Source organism: Paracoccidioides lutzii (genome assembly GCF_000150705.2).
Source record: "Paracoccidioides lutzii Pb01 unplaced genomic scaffold supercont2.8, whole genome shotgun sequence".
Lineage (NCBI taxonomy): Eukaryota > Fungi > Ascomycota > Eurotiomycetes > Onygenales > Ajellomycetaceae > Paracoccidioides > Paracoccidioides lutzii.
Window position 1 is genome coordinate 44,522 of NW_015440954.1, and position 17,972 is coordinate 62,493.

Below are 17,972 nucleotides of genomic sequence, written 5' to 3' on the forward strand. Positions count from 1 at the left end.
CAATCTGTCGGTGTGGAGGTTGGGATGGGGCTCAGTAAGCAAATGAGAAGTCGAGGAAAATGGAAGAGATGTCACTAGACCCGATATGTCGCTCTGCTGCAGGATAGTGGCAGAGATAGAGGAAATATATGGATATCACCAGCCAGCAAATAGGGCTGCTCTGTTGCTGGGCTGCAGGCTGTTGATCGTTTGCTTTCTTGTTCTTTTGTCACTCTTTGCACTCCTGCAGCTTGTCTAGTCAACAGATATGTAGTCCAACGTTCCGATGAACCACCAATATTTAAGGTGGCTTGCTAGGTGACAGAATAGCCGCATGAAGAATTGTCACAGCGACAACAGTGGTGATTATGCACACTTTCAACACACCGAAGGCACAGTCCTTGTCGCACCGGAGGCGTCGTCTGGCAATGGAACAAATTCTGGCGCAACAGTTGAGGTGGCTCCGCAGGTCGCATAGCATGCATACCAGGCGAACTAGAGCTGTGGTAGGTTGCGTGTCAAGGCAGAACTCTTCATTTTAACCCAGGACTACTCCTCATCGTGGGCTGCCTAAGCCGGTGGGCTGCCCTAAATAACAAGGTTACAAACTTAGGCGCTGGAGAAAACCAAGGAAAACCGGCAACAATCTACCCCAAATTCCGCTTCAGAGGAGCCTCTTCAAGGCGTGATTATTCTCCCCGGATTATAGAAATAAGATTCTTCCTCAACATCCATCCGGACACAAACAGAAAAGCCACGATCTAAAAATTACCCAGTCGAGACTTTGGTGGAGTTGAAGATTGCTATGTCGTCAGTCAGCAGGTTTAGTTTATTCTGGGTCGTCTCGGCACCGCTTACAAACTACGGAGTACACCCCAGGAGAAACACAATCTACAGTACGGACACAAACACTGGTGATTCTTGACGGAGGATGAGCAACAAATCGTACATTTTTGCTGTCTATTTTCAACACCAATCCACAACTGTCTTCAATAGAGTTCGAAAAGCGCCTTGAAGGAGGGGAATCCTTGCCTGGTTGGCAAGCAAGGGATGGGCGCATGCCAGCGTGGCACTCAAGGAATGACAGTGAGAAATGAAGGATGGTGAATGATGTTTCTCCCTGCTTAATATTTCTCTTTTGTGCTCCTCATCAAATGCAGATTCGATTGCTATCTTACGTGGTGTGTAGCATTCATTAGAAGAATGCCTCATGATATGGTATACTATCTCCCAATAGGAATTTTGGACATTTGAGAAATCACCCGATATTATTCAATATCCATATCTCTGAGATCTGTAAACTCAGGTGCCCGACATTATCTCAAACTTCCAAGTTCTTTCTGAAAAGCATCTCGGTTCTTGGGAAGTGAGGCACAATCTCAGCCACAACTGGCGCTAAATGGCAACTCATTAGGCGAACTCCAACGTTCATTCCAGTCTGACATTTTCCAGCCACCAATATTCGCTGAAAAGAGTCTGAGCAAGTGCTCGCAAAGTGCTCACCTTTTGTTCATGCAATGTTGCCCAGACTTGGAGTTCTCCTTGGCACGCATTGCAAAATATCCATAGGGGCGGCAGCCCGGCAACAAATAACTAATGAATTAGTCAGAGAGTGGAAATTATAGTTGAATTCCAGCTGCACTGGAAAGAAATCCAGCTGCAGATCTGATGTCAATATTCCTCAAAACATATCATCGTCAACATCGAAACGCCCAGTATCGTCTGCTATCTTATGCCACGAAAATTAATTTTCAAATGTCAGATGATCTTCATGACATGCTCAGCGATGAACCAGATGTAAATTTGTTACCTGCATTTCCGAAGAATTATACTCACAGGATAACAATGGTGATTGGGGCCAAGATTGTGCCTTGTGCAGAGGAAGATGCTCCCGAGAAAGGGGTACCCCCCGAGTTCAGCACACGCCTTGATCTTGCTGAGACCACTAGAGTTATCTTTCCATTGTCTTTGCTTGCACGGTATTTAAGAGGATCATTTTGAATGACAAATCGAGTGATGCAGAGAAATCGCTCATTGTAGTCTTGAAACAACTCCTTTAGGAAATGCCAAAGCTCTGAGAAAGTCATATCAAAGGCGTCATGGTTAAGTACAACAAAATGTTGTCACCAGAGTCATTATAGAAAACAAGGATTATACAGAGTATACAAGCATGCAATACCTTGCAGAGTGAATGCCCCATATTCCTGCTCCAAGACCCATGATATGTTTGTATTCGGACCCTTTCACGTCATATTCATGCCATACATTCCAGACATGACGTTGACCAAGCATTGCCTAATCTGTCACATGAGAAGTTACTGATACAGCATCAGCTGGAAGACATCTTCTACCGTTTGAGAGCTCATCAACAGAATAACGGCATTATGCTTGGGGGAGTCTCTGGAGAAAGGGCTAAAGAGATTCATGTTAACAAATGCACCTTGTTAAAAGGCATCACCACAGCTCTGGAGTTCAATTACTTGCAATTTTCCTGCTGCAACCATACCAGCACCACACACATCAAGCTCCTCCGTTCCTTTCTGGAACATGGCAATTACATTTCGATGAATAAATTGCTGTTCGCCCTCAGTGATGTCAGGACAGACAATATCATGGTGAAACAAGATTCCGTCAATAATCACTATGTTGCTACTGGGATTATTGACTGGGACGACGGCGGCTTCTATCCCGCATACTACGAATGCACCGTACTGACACGCACCTTGAGCGTTGTGGATGAGGATGGCTGGTAGCTCTATATGCCGGGGAGCATTGCACTCGCACCGTCACAATTTCATCAACTTTGGGGATTCATCTCAGGATCACATAAGTCGAATTGGACTTAGAAACTGAGGAACCCTCCTCGCCGCACGAAATCTCCCGGAAACGGCAAGATGGTAGACGAGATGAATGGCATGTGAAACAGCTATTAGACAGCGAGCGAGATTGGGGGGATCCTGGCGTCGACTGATTTCTGATTTAGACGATTATCCATGCTCTTATGACAATACCCACGGCAAAGTATTTGGTTAACTGCGGACGATGTCTTCATGGATGTTAGACATACCAACAACCATTTCAGCATCCACGGCGCCGGCTAACTCATTGAGACATCCACGGCAGCTGTTGGATTTTCTCTTTGGCGTTGTGAATCCCGAAGTTTTAAATTTTTACGAATATCCATACCAAAAGCCTTGACAGATTGGGGAGCAGGGGTTAGAGTTGAAGCAAATGGTCCAGCCGATTTCCTTCATTTTTCTAAATTTCTAACTCCTAACCGCTCACACACCGCCAATAAATACACCAAGATGTCCACAAAGCAATCTCCCACAACATTTCCAAACAAATCACTCTGCTGCTAAAATTTAACAATGACCGCTGTTGCTATTCAATGCTAATACCTGAGCCACAAGCAGCAGATGACTTCCATCCCCCTTCCTAAGCCTGGCTTCAGATAGATTTTCTACAACGACAATAGCCATTACGATCGACTAGCAAGCGACTTCTGCAGTGCGTCACGGATGAGACGATCGCTATCATCCTCGGCAATCACGAGAATATCGTATGCTTCCTCCTTCTCTGGACCTTCCTCAGTCACGTCGTAGTTAAGCTGGGCCAATCTAAGGCTCTCTTCGGTGTCATGAACAAGCGCGGCGAACCCCTCGTCAGCCATCAGGTATTCTGCTCGATTGGTAATTGCCGTTCCAGAACGATCGGCGGCGACGAATACCACAGGATCGATTCGTGATTTGGCGTGAAGTATCCACTCCAGTATTTCCATGTCCTCAGCGATTGACCAAGACGTTACCCTGTTGACATTTGCTTGTCTCCAGCTTCGAGGGAGCTTGCCCTTTGTACGAAGATCTGCGAGGTGGCCTGCAATGGAGTGTGAGGTTCGTCCGCTGTTCCCCGGTATATTCTGCGCGAGCCATTCGTTGGTGTGTTGCTCCATGCAAGTAACGATAAGCCACATCTCTTCTTCGTCTGTCCACAGAGATTTCCCTATATTGGGGGGGTAGTATTCCTGTAAGCTTCAAATATTTGACGAAAGCCACCAGGGTGCACTAGTCTATCAAGCTCTTTACACATACTCGAGGGGCGAATGCCGCCCCCTATTCCTCGATTGGTTACCTATTCGCCGCCAGCATCAGTATAAATCACGGTACGATACCATGCGGAGTCGAGGGATGGGTTGTTTTCACTTGCCATCGACAGATCCAAATGAAAATTTTAGCCAAAACCGCACAGTGTGAATAGCAACTATTCGGAAATGCGCACCTGTTAAAAGTTTTTTTGCTCTGAATTACGGTATAATAATATATCAACTTTTCCGTCGGTTCTTCGGGGGATTGAAAAGTCGAATATAGTCGATGGACGAACCTTGAACATGGACTTGCGGTGTCGCCCAGAGAAGAGTCTCGAATCGTATGAACTTGCAGAGAGAATGATGGCATTGTCAGCCAACAGCGAATGTTATATACCAGGATTTCATCCGACGGCATTCGTCTAATCTATGATAATTACCCCTTTTAGGTCCTGGAACAAAGATTATTTGACAACAACGAGATATGAATATCCCAGCTTCGTGGATCTTAACAATGGACCAACATAAAGGAAAGAATCTTACAATCCTCGTTGGGCATTCTCTTGAGCTCTTCCTCATAAAGGGGCTTTTGGAGGCGTTCCTCAATGAATTCATCCATTGTCAATGGAATCCACCTGACAGTCCTCGCAATACATCATTAGATCTCTCTACTGGGGCTCAAGCCGATGACATTAGCCATTGTGTGTTTCTTCCTTTCGTCTTTATCAAATCTGGTCTTTCAAGTCACAAAGCGGAAAGAAATTAAGATCAGAAGAACAATAAATCTTCGTTCCCTGGCTGACTTGATGAGAAAAAAAAAGAAAGCTAAATTACAGCCGAATGACTACCAGTAGTATGGTAAGGGAGAAACCACCACCTAGAAGAGCAATCGACTGAAACGAACCGGGGATACTCAAGAGCCAGAGCACTTGAGTCAACGCCGCCGCATGCCACAGCCCGAGCGTGACAATCATGAATCAACCCCAGGGATAAACCCTGTTAAAGTCTAATTTCAGGAAGTCTTTCCATCTTCGAAAGGGAATAACCCCAGGACCTGAATAGGCATCCTCTATGGTACAAAGCCCTGTGCAAAAGTCCTTCTATATAAAAATTTTTATTTCCCCAAGCACTGAAAGTTCAGAATGTCTCAGACGTCAACAATTATACAGCAAATATACCATGGATGGAATCGTCATTTAACGTGCGTTTTGCGCGAAGAATGAAGGGATAAGGGAAGCCAAATGACAGACAAGGGGAACCGTAGGAAACTAAGGATAAGATAATGATTCCACGTAAACACCACTATTTCACATTCTAACCCTTCGCCGGCTATCTTATGTTACATCCAGGAACCAGGCTTTTACCAAATGAGATATAATTACACGCCTCAATATTTCAGGACACTCCCCCCCAGGGATTAGGAAATCAAGGAGCCAAAGAAGCTCACAACCCAAAGCAATAAATACACATCGTACGCACCGACGCATTGGCCTAACATTGAGTATTGCAAACGAGAATCAGGTATTATACAAAAATAAAAGAAAGGCCTTGGAGAAATACGTAAAAAAAACCAATATAAACGTACCAGAAATCCGAATAAAAACCCATACAACAAGAAGTCAATGCCAAAATTCGAAATTATATAGGAAAATATTAAACTTATTCGGATATATCCATTACTGCATCACGTCACTATCGAAATAACCCACAAATGCCCGTCGTACAAACACTGCCCAGATACTTTCACGAGACTTCGTCACTGCCGACAGTGGTGATTCTATCTCCGTGCATAGAGGGTCCAACTTGTCATCCTCTTCGTCCAAAGGCGGTCCAGTCGGCCCATCAGAGGTTTCGGCTTTCTGTTGACATCTAGCATCAGCATTTGGAAGCACCAGTGGTTGGTCTTTCTCCTCCGAATCCTTTTGCGCAACCCTTCTGGCGAGATCCAAATAGCTCCTGACGGTCAAATCCTTCAACTTATATGACTTGTCCGTTTTAGTGTCATAAAGCACTTCAAAGGAGATGGATCTTGGCTTATAGCGGTCGGGCTTTCCCCAACGGCCGCTGGTCCAGTGGAGAGGGTTTTGGTTGTTGGAGTAATGATTCGCTGTTGATACCATCGTTTTTGTATCGATGTCTGATAAATTAAAGAAGTATTGGGTATACGAAAGTAAAGTGAACGGTTGGTTCGAATATGCTGGCCCAGGAGGCGCGGTGGAAGACGGTGGGTGCGGAACTTTAAAAATTGGCTTCTTGTTCTTTTTCTTCTTCTTTCCTTTCTTCTTTTTTGCGGATAGATTTTGACCTTCAAAATCCAAGTCCTCAGACAGAGTCGAAGTTCGAAAAGATGGTTTGTTATGTTGTCCTGATACTTCCGACCATAACGAAACGTTCTCTAAACTGGATGTATTGTACTTGATGACGCGCAACGCTGGATAATAGTTTGGAATTATGCTGGGTGACACGAGCGATACGCTGAATCTCTCCGCCCAGGGGCCACCAATCTCTTTCAAATACTCTCCCATCCTCTTTTTTTTGCGGCTTGAGGAAGAATCCAAAAGATGGATATCATCGTGGTGGTGGCTATCGTTAACAAATACAAATGAAGATGGTGAAGGCTCAGGTGGATATGGCAATTGCGACCAATCGCGCCTTAGGCTTGATAAATAAGCCAGGCGAGATTGTACTGATACCTTTTCGTCTGCACCCTGCCGTTTCCCCTGCTTGTAGTGAGATTCGACCCCGTCATACCCGAATTTAAGTTCCTTGGAGTCCTGGAACATGAAATGATCGATATTCATATGCCCAAACATATTCCCAACGATGATGTCCCGGTATTGGTATAGCCAAAGCGTGTATTTCTGCCAGCACGTCTCGTCCCAGTTCTCTTTGGAGTCTGTCCTAGCTGGGGGAACATGACCGATTAAAATAGCTTTCATGTTCCTTTTCCTGATGAACTGAAGCTGGACCCGCAGCCACTCCATATGTTTATATCCGGGTTCATTTTTATCCTCACATCCGTCAGCTGCGCTGTTCGAGTCGTAGAAGTACATCGTATTTAGACTGAACACAGCCAGTTTATCGGGAATAACTTCCACATAGAACCAGCCACCCTCGACGAAAGTATGGCGCTGTTCCTCTGGAATGAAAGGATCCCAAATCATGCCCAATTTCCTAGTCCAACGGTTGGGTCCGCTCTTGAAGATATTGTGAGGCATTATATCATTGTTTCCAATCGTAGGGACGACAGGAATTCGCATTCCATTTTCCTTTCCACTAGATTTGGAGAAAATATCATGAAACTTATCGGCGAGCATCTGGTTCATATTGATAACCTCTTTCTCCGTACGAGGGGTCTTTTCATCATTGTCGTGACGGGCCGAATCACCAGTCCAAACAACAAAGTCGATGGAGTCTGCAAGGTTTTCTTGGATCCAGGCAAAAGTTGCATCTACAAGGGCCAGTGGGGAATCACAGCTGGAGCCAGAAGTTCCAAAGTAGCCTGCATTCCCAGATCCCCTGTGACATTCATGGTCGTCGTCTGGATTCGAATGCGATTTATAGTATGTATCAAGATGTATATCTTCGAAGTGATTACAGTTGGTATGTATGTTTCGCAGTTAAGAATTAGGGCGCAAAGGCAGCTAAACTAACCAGTTATATGCAGAAAACGACCATGGAGTTTTTGGTCGTGTTCTCCACGTTCTTTCCCAGGCTCTAGTGCCAGCGGATACAGAACCCCCGCAAAACCCTGCAGCGGCCAGACTGCCAGAAAGGAGATAGTCACGATGAGCTTGGCCATGGTTCCCTTACTTCTTGGCTGGCAATGAAGCCAATTTTTCGAGGTCTAGAAACATTTAGCGACGGATATGAAAACTTCGATGAATTGAAAGGGCAATATCAATCGAGCGAATAGGGAGAAAAGTTGGTGGTCACATTAGTTAACTGCGCCCTAAACCCGCCATCACCTGGTTTGCGCGGAAGACAGCAAAAGCAGCATATGCAGAATCCCCTTGTGCTCGTTTAAATGCAGAGATAATGCAGATATTCAACGACAACGTCTCTCATTTTCTTGTCATTCCAGAAAAGATCCATACCGAAGTCAACGTTGGCATGCCAGCCTCCAAAGTGGCAAGACCATGTGACTGCCTAACTTAGTTTAGGTTAAGTTATAGTTAATGTTGGTCTGGCTAGGCTAACTAATATACGCGTATATCACGTGGCAGTCATGCCCAACTGTCAACTAGTTAACTAACTAGTTAGTTAACTAATCCTAATTTGAATTAGGTAATCCAGAAACATCCGCCTGTTCGTACCGTACCCATTTAAGGCTGAAACAAAATGACCCAAGGTTCGATGAAGACCTCCACCTTTCAGAAAACGACAAATCTATTCTCTTTCACATCTTCTTTCCCCTTTCTGAATTCACTGGCCCTCAAGGTGAGTTCCTTTGGTCTGCACGCCTGACAAAGAACCATCCATGCCTAGGTCCCTAGGGAGTGTGAAGAGCTCGCATACGATATGAGTGGCTATTTTAATATACGACTGCAGTATGCCGTGGATTGGAGCAGCACATGAGTACATGCTGAACAATATCGAGTTCCGTAACCGAGCGCATGTAAAGCTTAGATGGACTCAGGGCATGTAAATATAAAACTCAGTGAATCCAGCGCACAACCATAGTTACAGATAACCAGGCTTAGAAATGTGGACAATATTCCCCGGTGGACTCCAAAAAAAGCACTGGCCACCTCGTTTCTACTCCTCAATGTGCCTTCGCAAGCAAGGTTGGAGTGAGGTCGTGCTATGTTAATAATGGTTCTCTTTCTTTCTGGCAAGCTTATTATTCTTGCTGATATTGTCAGTATTCTCTCCCCTATCTCCTTGTTCCTGTCATTCTGCCAAACTAAATATCAACAGAGATACTCTCTATCCTCGATGGTCTAGTGGTCATGATTTCCGCTTGTCATCAAATCCCATTTCAAGCGCGGGAGACCAGGGTTCGATTCCCTGTCGGGGAGATTTCTTTTTATTTTTATTGATTTATTTTTTTTGAGGAGGGAAACGCCCCCCACCAGCAAATCATAACGGAAAGAGCGGATTGTCTGAGTAGGACCTTTGAGAATCGGAGGGCGATGAATTTAAACAAGTTCTGGAAGAAACCATGGAGCAACATTGAAAGTCACCGTGAAGAGGGGTCAGTGTGTCTTAGAAGCCCCATCCGAGGAAGAGCTAGAGATGCTGTATGCAGTGCCTACAATGGTTGCGATTGGAATGCAGAGGCAGAGCGAAGAAGGTGGCAACCTCATTAAAAGGCAGTGGACTCTTCAAGGCAAAATTACATTATCTTCAAACTGTTAGATTCTGAAATTAAAATAACTAATTGCAATGCTTGAGTGCTGTAAGCCGGTGTTACGCTCCGCCTGCTGCACGTGATCTAGAAAGCCCTTATAGCGAAGCTCCCGGATGGGAGGATAACAGAACGAACAGAAGAACGCGATATTCGTTATAAAGTTCATTTATGATTTAATTCAACTGTAACCCTGTCTGGAACCACGGGCAAGAACAGTGCGGGAATATTTGCACCTCCACCTGACCCTGAGCTCGACATTCTTTTCGACATCTGCGCTCCCTTCTTATCAAAACAATCAACAGAAATCCATTACGCAAAAAACTCAATCATGTCTGGTTTCCCGAGCCTCGAGCCAGCGTTCACTATCCAGGTACCGCTACCCCGCATTGCTTGTGCTTGGTGGAGAAGGCGAAAGTTACACGCATTCTCCCCGTAAAATATCTTAAGTGATATATATTCGAAATAACTGACCAAGTTTTGTAATTGAAATAGGTTAAAATACAGCCTCCAACTGCTATTGGTATGTGTATTCTATATCTGATTTCATGTCCCGTATTTTTTAGTTGTCTAACAACCTCGATCAATGAAATCATAACAGGCAGTGCTGCCCGCGGAACACAGCTTATGGTTACTGTATGTGCCATTCTTACCTCTTTGGACCTTTTTTACTTTCCATTTCCATCGGCAAAACCGTAGCAATTCATGGGCTTATTATTCCGCTTGCTGTGCTTGAAATGTATAGCCCATGATCTCAGGAACCGTCAAGAGTGAAAACAGCTTTACCCCAGTTTTCAATGGCGAATTTGTCGGCCAGGGAAACGATTATATATACGTTGATCCTGATGGAAAACATCTGCGACTCAATGCCCATGGTGTCATTAAGTATGTAAAGCTTACATTAGCGAGTTGCTCTGTTCTCTTTTGACGCCTAGTCACTGGTTGGAAGGTGGTGCATGATGATTGAAGGTGCTGGACTGATATTTTTTTCTCTCTCCCTTGTTTAAAGGACAACGGATGATGCGGTGAGTTGAAATAAGATTTTCGGCCATTCCAGACAAACAAAGTTGCTATAGTTATTTAACTGAGCATCTTGGTTCCAGACCGTCTATCTCAACTATACGGGTATTGTCGACATGACCCCAGCACTCTCCTCAATCCTGAGCGGCGAGTCAGAGTCGACAGTTACTCCTTTTGGGAATTCATGTATGTTCCAATACTTTCCGCTGCCTATCTACACTTGGTTGATCTGTTAGCTCACTACAGTTTATAGTTACCCATCTCACTTTCCAGGTTAGCATAATATCTTTTTACTCAAAGCGGGAACAATGTTTCCAAATATCTCCACCCCTTCCGCTACTGAATTCTGCCTGCTTTGCTAACACAACCAGACTGGCAACGAAAAATACGCAAGCCTTGAAACAGGCGTATGGGTTGCAGCTGGACACTTTATCTACGTGAAGGGCAATCCCACCATTGTGGAGTATAAAGTTAGCAAGGTTACTTACAAGGACTGAAGATGTGAGGACGTCGGAAGACGGGTAGTCTAGATATGATGTCTCTGACAGTTCCGAAGTTCCACTGTCCTTTTTTCTCAGCGTACCTAAATGCCTCTTTTCCGTACTGTTTTGTGAGGTTTTGAATTTGGATTATGGTAAGCAGTTATGTATGACAGGATGATCATCTACAATCTGCGTTAGAGAACTTATTTGAACAATTATATTGGAAATGCGATGACATGCATTGCATATAAAGCTCAGCTATTATTGAACGCTTCGCTTCAAAGAAAACCGAAGGAAAAAAAACATATCACGGATCTAGAACAGACATCAAAAAACAGACCTCTAGATAGAAACCTATGCCTCCGTAACCACGGCAACCTCCTGAAAAGCTCCTCCACCTATTCCCATACAGACGTAAATCATAATCGTAAATACAGTCATAATAATGACCATACATCTCAGCAGACTCCTCTCAAACCTCCCCTTCCCTCCCCTAGACCAGCAACGGCCTCCTCTCCCCCCCCTCGGTCCCTTCATCAAAAACAACCACAACCCTCCTTTGCCCCATCCTATTCAACCATCGCCTCCCACCAACAACAAATCTAAACCCATCCATCCATTCCCATCCCGACCCTGGCCCCGCCCCCGTTCCCGTCCCATTTTTCCTCCTCCTCATCGACACAAATCCCCTCCACCCCATCTTCATAACCATCACCATCACCCACCCTACCAACACAAACACCAACGTGCTCAGCACTGAAACCACACCAGTCAAGAACGTGGCGGTGCTGACATTGCAGCCAAGCGGGGTTGAGCGTAGCTCCCAGCGCTCGTGAGGGCCAAGAGGGCAGAGGGTGTAATTTTCCAGCGGGGCGAGGAGGGGGAAGGGAGAGCGGTTGGGGATGCAGGCTGAGGACTGAGGTGTGGAGAGTTAGTTTGTTGGTTGTTTGTATATTAAGGGTTTACAGATAAATTGGAGGTAGAGGTGGAGGTGGGGGTCAGGGTCGAGTTGGGACATAACAGGGAGATGAAAAGCTGCCCGCATATTTTATTTATTGCCCATATTTTCTTTTCTCAACGAACACGACCACATGGTGAGATTACATGTTATAGAAATGGCGAATAGATACAACAAAAACATACACAACCGATAAGCAAAGAAAAAAATTACATACAATAGCACACCAACTACACGCCTTCGACGCCTCCAGACAGGACCCACACGATTGCCGTCGCCAGCAGAACTGGAACAACCGATCATCGTCGTCGTCGTCGTCGCCGCTATCACCGTTACTCTTATGTTTTCGGTGACGGTTAAGAAACTCCGGCCATATATCCGAGATATTATGAGATAGGAATTCGAGCTCGGGTTCCGTGCCAGTGGCCATGGAGATATATAAATTAATATGCTACGCACGATGAGGGAGAGCTATGTTATAGATATTCCGGTGGACACCGTCCTGAGTGGCATGCGAAATGCTCATGATAAATAAAGTGAGAGCATTGATAGTAGTAGTTAGCGATGGATGCTGAGAGATGTCATATGTCTAGTCCAGGTCCCAGGATCGAGATTAAATAGCTGCGAATGCCAAGCCCCTACTATCTCGACCCAAATCCAGACTCATGTCTTTTTTTAGACAACGAACAGACAACCTTTGGAACCCGAGGATAATCAAACATAATATCCGCCCACAATGTCTGTAAAAATGGGAAGATGGCCGAGCGGTTATGGCGCTACGTTCAGGTCCTTCGGTAAAAGAATTTGACGATTCTGACGAAGAAGATTCGTAGTAGGGCAACCTGCGTGGGTTCGAGTCCCACTCTTCTCAGTATATATTCTTTTTTTTGCAAAAAACATGTGAAATTAAAATCCTGACCATCAGGATTGATAAGTACTGTAACGTGTAGAGGTTGGGTGGAAATATAAGAATGGGGTGAGCGGAGGAGCGGAGAGTTTAAGTCGCTCGTTCTCATGAAGCTAACCACGGAACCTCAAGCCTGTTCCACTCGTAAAGAAACATACGGTCAATTCATATCAATTCTAATTCTTATAATATAAAACAGTGGGTAAAAGTAATTTGGATAATAGACACACCACACCGACTCCAACATAGAAAACAGATTTCATATTAAAAACTGGGGTAATAAAAGCAACCGATGCTCAAAGAGTAGATATATGCTACCTGGAGAATAAAACGTACCACAGAAAACCGCAAAAGCTCTGGGTGTATTCTTGTTTTTTGATTGCTTTCTCCGTGGTAAAGGACTCGATGATGTAAAAACAAGCGCTCTTTTCTATTCTTCATTCGCTATTCATGATTAAGAAAAAATAATGCTACAGCATATAAAATATATCCTTGAGCCAAAAAAGAAACACTGAAAACAAGAAGATACCGACTTAAACAACACGTTTAACCTATAGTGAAAATCATGTCAGTCAATGCTGGCCGCAAAGATGAAATAATACCCTAAGATTTGTCTGGGAGGAGAAAACAAAACTCACCTCAAAGAACCGCTTCAACCACCAGACCTGGAAAATTCCCTCGCCAATAATGATAGCAAGCTGAAAAATACTCCACCACTTCACTCTCGCATTGGTGCTCTCAGCTGTATTGCGATGCGTGCGTTCCCGAATGACAATATATTGCTGCTCGTTTTTAACCTGTGTCAATTCATCGGATAATTTGCGAACTATCACCCGCAAAAAGAAGATTCCAATTAGCAATTGGTACTTTCGTCGTAGAAAAAAATAATCATAAGGTATAAGTATATGTGGGTGTATGCATAGGCAGATCGAACCTTCAGCTTCCAGAGGGTCAATAGGGGCTTCGGATTCAGGAACGTAGACAAGTCCATGCACGTTGAAGGAGACCTCTTTGGTATTCGATGACCATGCCTCGTTGCCAAAGCAGTAAACGTATTTGCCATCTCGGGTTGCCGTGAAGGAGTATTCATCGGAGGAGGAGTAGCCGCTGTAGAGTCGTGCGCTAGTGGGATCTTCGACCTAATTAATTCGGTTGTGGAATACAGGGTGGTTAGCGCAGGGGAGCAAGTCAAGTCGATGGCTCATGTTTCTGTCTTTGGTTATTTGTCCCCATTGATCGAATGTAATCCGGTGCAGGTTTGGGCAATTTTTAATAACACTGCAAAGACGTATAAATTTTAATTGATTTTTAAAGAACGTACCCAGAAGTTAATATCGAGATTCCCACTCCCGCCAAACTCCCTGTCGCCTGTCTGGTAAGTGACAGTCATCTGGTCGTCCTTGTGCAGATCCTCATGAAAGCATTCCCGCGAGTGCGCCCGGAGGAGGATGTTATGTGAAGATGCAGCCCCTATCCATCCCAGCAGCGAGAGCAGGCCGGTGGCGGAGGAGAGAAATCGCATTGTGGCGCCCGGGGGGGTTGTTGGTGGATGGATTCAATTGGATGGCAGAGACTTGGGAGTCAAACTCCGGGTGGAAGGTAAAGAAGTGTGTTCTGGGTGGGAAGTGAGGTGAGGTTGGTCGGATGTTGATGTTATCCGTATGAATGTCTCTCCCTTGCTGATTGATATCTGGCAGCTTCTTCCCCTATGGATGCCAAGACGGTTCTGTGGTTTGGCAAGACAGTCTTTGTGGTCTGCCGTAATTAACTAGTTAGACTGTGGCTAGCTTAGTTACATAAGCAGATCAGACAGAGGAAGCACGGGCCAGATACCCAATATATTCCAGGTTTCTAGGGTTTGACTAGGGACAACTCATCACCCACTCATTCACTCAAGCACTTCACGTCTTTGGCTTGCTGCTGCCCGCTTCACTTCTGCATTCAACCTGCCAGCTACCAGGAGGGGGTGAGAAATAGATGATAATGATAGTGGGTGGGATGAGCTGGGTGGGTTTAGTTATATGACTCCTTGCTTCTGTTGGGATGGGATGGTCCTCTCAATCCAAGCAAGTTGACAGCAGTCATGTGCTCTTTAAACAAGCTATCCATCCAATCCATTTCATCAATTACTGGGAAATATGTTGTTGTCTCATTTCTTTTCATTTTGCTTTCTTTCTCTTTGCTTATGGTTGGCACCTTCAGTGTGAAATTTGTATTACAAGGGCAAACTGTGATATGATCATGATATTGCGAGAGACTTCTCTCTCTCTAGTCCAATCTTCTTTCTATGTCTCTCTCTGGTTACTTTATATACTTTTTGTTTTAATTGAGATTCTACTAAAACTAGCAAATAATCTGAATTAATTCCTCGAAATACTCTCACACTGTCGTTGTTTGTTTGGTCCCGTTGCCGTGTGACTTCGCTCCTACTCACCCCATTCACCTAACTGACAGTCTGCGCCTCTCTTCTCCCCACATACATATCTTCATATATCAGATGCCTAATTTCATCTTACCCTCCCCTCCTTCATTCCCATCTGTGGCCTTCAAAAAGCCTGAGCAACACCTAGAAATCCTTCCGTGGACGGACAAGATAAGATACCTCAAAGATGCCTACCTACAACGATGGCAGAGGTGGAATCAAGCTATCCTTCGCTGATGTCTTCAAAAGCTCCAAAACAATCCGTGAGGAGATAGCTGTTGCTTCCTACAAGGTGAGAAGATACTATCATCTAGAGAGCCACAGAGCCACTCCACATGTTCTTTTGTCGCATGATGTTTACATATATCACATGCCAACTATCTAACATATCAGCCTCCTACCTACATAGAGAGCCGTAATAGCAGCCAGAGCCAAGAAAGCAGCAGCAGACCTAGCCTCCCGCAACGCAACCATAACAGCATATCCCCCCTCACTGCCACCTGGCTTCCCACCACTGGTCTACATGCCCGTTCGACCCAACCCAGCAATTACCACTGACGGAAGTCAGCAAACCCTGCAATGCCCTCCACAATATGTAATCCAGCACCAGCCGCATCCCCATCCCCATCCCCATCACCAGCCCCAGCCACCGAACGTGGGGAAACCCCAATCAAACCAGGCTGGCGGTAATGGCTCTTCACCCACTTGTACCGTTACTGTTCCCGCCCCTGCTCCAGCACCTGCTCTCCCGCAGCAAGACTGGACAACGGACGATGACGACATGCTGAGACAACTAAAGGCGCAAGACAAGACGTGGAAGAGCATATCGGTGTCTATGGGTAGACCGGTCTCTGCGCTGAAGAATCGGTGGGGGATCATTCGGCCGGCTGTGGAGTATATGATTCAAAGACCGCATACGACGGGCCAGGGGCAGGGACAGGGCCAGGATGAGATAGGTGTCTCACGTGGGCCACACCCTGGAATAACGCATCGGAGACATGAGAGGCGTGTTTCGTTTTCCGAGCCGCTTGTTGTTAATGGGAAGGTATGTTAAAATTCTATACGTACACTCAACCAACAGCCCTCCCTCCAAAGTTCCGTAATATATCGATTTTGGCGCGTGACCGTCATTGAAAAAAACGTGAACAAACCTTGCAGAACGAAAACTACACTTTCACACGAACCCCCAAGAAGAAAATCCTCTACATCGATGAGAATTTTAGCTTCGAGGAGATCCTGCTCCTGAACAAGCTTGCTGTGCAGTGTGATGAGGAGAAGTGGCTGCGGATTAGTTCGCGGTTCTTCGACAAGACAGGTAAGCGACTTACGCCGCAGGAGGCAAAGGAGTATGTTCAAAATGGGTAGATTTATAATACTGTCTTTTCTTTTCGCTTTATTTCTTTTTCCTTTTTTTGGTTGATGGTCAAGGTTGGTAGCGGGGATACGGCACAGCAAAGGAAGTTTTTTTGTTTTTTTTTAAAAGGAACGAACAGTGGAATGCCGGGGGTGTAAGGTGGGTAGGTATGGTGTTGGACGAGGTGTGATACCAGGACCCGGGAGCGCGAGCAATTAGTTATGAGGAATTTCCGTTGACTTCCCATCCTTCTTGGTCCCTCTCTATCGTTTTTCTTCTCTTTCCTGCTCTTTTACGGCGCATCGAGCGTTGATATTTCTACGAGATATACCCCTAGTTCCATTTGCATTCTGGTCCTCTTTCTTTCTTTCTTTTCTCTTTTATTCGTAAAAAGAATGGATGATCAGTTTTGGGTGCGCGGTGTTTAATGCAAACTGATCATTATTTTTTTCTTTCTCTCCTAGATTAAGGTAGTTTGATATATCTTATCACATCAATTAACACTTGGCTTTCACCAAAGCATTCATTCAATATTCACTACGTACTACCATTTCGATCCCTTGGCTATGGGAAGCAGGGTTGGACCCATGAATGAGTAGATTCCAGTCAGGAGGGTATAAATGATGTAAATCACAAAAGCTGCGGTCAACAAATGGTCAAATTCCGTATCAGCCTCACATCCATACAACTGATTCAAATACGCATATCCTTCATAGCTCATTCTTCTGTCCCAAAATTTTATTATGCATCGTGCTGTATATATATGTGATGTTGCTCTCACCATCCAACCTACGGAGTGTATCTGTATTAACGTAATCTGCCAGTCCAAAAACGCGATTTTTACCCAACTACTCCCAAGCTTCAATCATCAATGCCATGTCAGATAACACTAATATTAAGCTCACAGTAGCTGAGTATCTCTCTCAAGAAGATGCAAATTACACTATTATTGTGATAAATATGAAATTCATCAGACTTCCCTTGTGCAACATGTTGCTGGCAAGTCAGTCTTGAAGAAGATTATAATCTCTAGCTATAAAAAAAAAAAAAAAAAAAAAAAAAACCTCACAAGCACTCAAGAGAAGCAACTTCTTACTTATCAAAATCAGCTGTCAGATTGTGGATTTTCTTTCACATCAAAGATTTTTAAGAATTTAATTTAAAAGATTATGAAAAAGTTACTTGATAGACAGTTATTAAATTTAATAGTTTTATTAAGTATTAAAAATTTAAGGTTTATCTGCAACCAATTTATTAACAAGTAAAAATAGCTGATAACACTGCATATTTTAAACATTTTATTACCTTATATTTTAACCTTTTTTTTGAACTTTTATAGCTTTTAAAAAGATATTAATAATTAATTAAAATCTCATCTATGAATAAATTAAGAAATACAATATAAATGTCATTCAA

The 17,972-nt window shown here is 44.4% G+C and overlaps 7 protein-coding genes and 2 non-coding genes across 9 annotated transcripts; 5 read left to right on the forward strand and 4 right to left on the reverse strand.

The window, feature by feature from the left end:
- Nucleotides 1-1,734: 1,734 nt before the first annotated feature.
- On the forward strand, nucleotides 1,735-2,732 carry PAAG_11670 (hypothetical protein; the record flags this gene model as incomplete). The annotated part of the gene is made up of 2 exons (XM_015847274.1): nucleotides 1,735-1,958; nucleotides 2,252-2,732. 2 exons carry the CDS (start codon nucleotides 1,735-1,737, stop codon nucleotides 2,730-2,732), a joined length of 705 nt encoding a protein of 234 aa, XP_015703063.1.
- Nucleotides 2,733-3,460: 728 nt separating this feature from the next.
- Nucleotides 3,461-3,952, reverse strand: PAAG_02983 (hypothetical protein; the record flags this gene model as incomplete). Its single annotated transcript, XM_002794392.2, has 1 exon — nucleotides 3,461-3,952. The coding sequence occupies one exon, from the start codon at nucleotides 3,950-3,952 to the stop codon at nucleotides 3,461-3,463; it is 492 nt and encodes a 163-aa protein (XP_002794438.2).
- A 1,787-nt stretch (nucleotides 3,953-5,739) lies between these two features.
- PAAG_02984 (endopolyphosphatase) lies at nucleotides 5,740-7,865 on the reverse strand (the record flags this gene model as incomplete). Its single annotated transcript, XM_002794393.2, has 2 exons — nucleotides 5,740-7,646; nucleotides 7,718-7,865. The coding sequence occupies 2 exons, from the start codon at nucleotides 7,863-7,865 to the stop codon at nucleotides 5,740-5,742; spliced, it is 2,055 nt and encodes a 684-aa protein (XP_002794439.1).
- Nucleotides 7,866-8,995: 1,130 nt separating this feature from the next.
- PAAG_11671 lies at nucleotides 8,996-9,084 on the forward strand. The gene has a single exon. It is a non-coding gene; the product is annotated as a tRNA-Asp (tRNA).
- Nucleotides 9,085-9,744: 660 nt separating this feature from the next.
- PAAG_02985 (hypothetical protein) lies at nucleotides 9,745-10,930 on the forward strand (the record flags this gene model as incomplete). The annotated part of the gene is made up of 8 exons (XM_015844811.1): nucleotides 9,745-9,786; nucleotides 9,909-9,940; nucleotides 10,019-10,049; nucleotides 10,159-10,298; nucleotides 10,423-10,438; nucleotides 10,517-10,619; nucleotides 10,687-10,706; nucleotides 10,805-10,930. The coding sequence occupies 8 exons, from the start codon at nucleotides 9,745-9,747 to the stop codon at nucleotides 10,928-10,930; spliced, it is 510 nt and encodes a 169-aa protein (XP_015702017.1).
- Nucleotides 10,931-11,408: 478 nt separating this feature from the next.
- Nucleotides 11,409-12,303, reverse strand: PAAG_02986 (hypothetical protein; the record flags this gene model as incomplete). Its single annotated transcript, XM_002794395.2, has 2 exons — nucleotides 11,409-11,831; nucleotides 12,091-12,303. 2 exons carry the CDS (start codon nucleotides 12,301-12,303, stop codon nucleotides 11,409-11,411), a joined length of 636 nt encoding a protein of 211 aa, XP_002794441.1.
- A 320-nt stretch (nucleotides 12,304-12,623) lies between these two features.
- Nucleotides 12,624-12,744, forward strand: PAAG_11672. The gene has a single exon. It is a non-coding gene; the product is annotated as a tRNA-Leu (tRNA).
- Nucleotides 12,745-13,352: 608 nt separating this feature from the next.
- On the reverse strand, nucleotides 13,353-14,302 carry PAAG_02987 (endosomal P24B protein; the record flags this gene model as incomplete). The annotated part of the gene is made up of 3 exons (XM_002794396.2): nucleotides 13,353-13,606; nucleotides 13,715-13,919; nucleotides 14,102-14,302. The coding sequence occupies 3 exons, from the start codon at nucleotides 14,300-14,302 to the stop codon at nucleotides 13,353-13,355; spliced, it is 660 nt and encodes a 219-aa protein (XP_002794442.2).
- Nucleotides 14,303-15,389: 1,087 nt separating this feature from the next.
- PAAG_02988 (hypothetical protein) lies at nucleotides 15,390-16,567 on the forward strand (the record flags this gene model as incomplete). The annotated part of the gene is made up of 3 exons (XM_002794397.2): nucleotides 15,390-15,494; nucleotides 15,612-16,247; nucleotides 16,361-16,567. 3 exons carry the CDS (start codon nucleotides 15,390-15,392, stop codon nucleotides 16,565-16,567), a joined length of 948 nt encoding a protein of 315 aa, XP_002794443.2.
- Nucleotides 16,568-17,972: the final 1,405 nt, after the last annotated feature.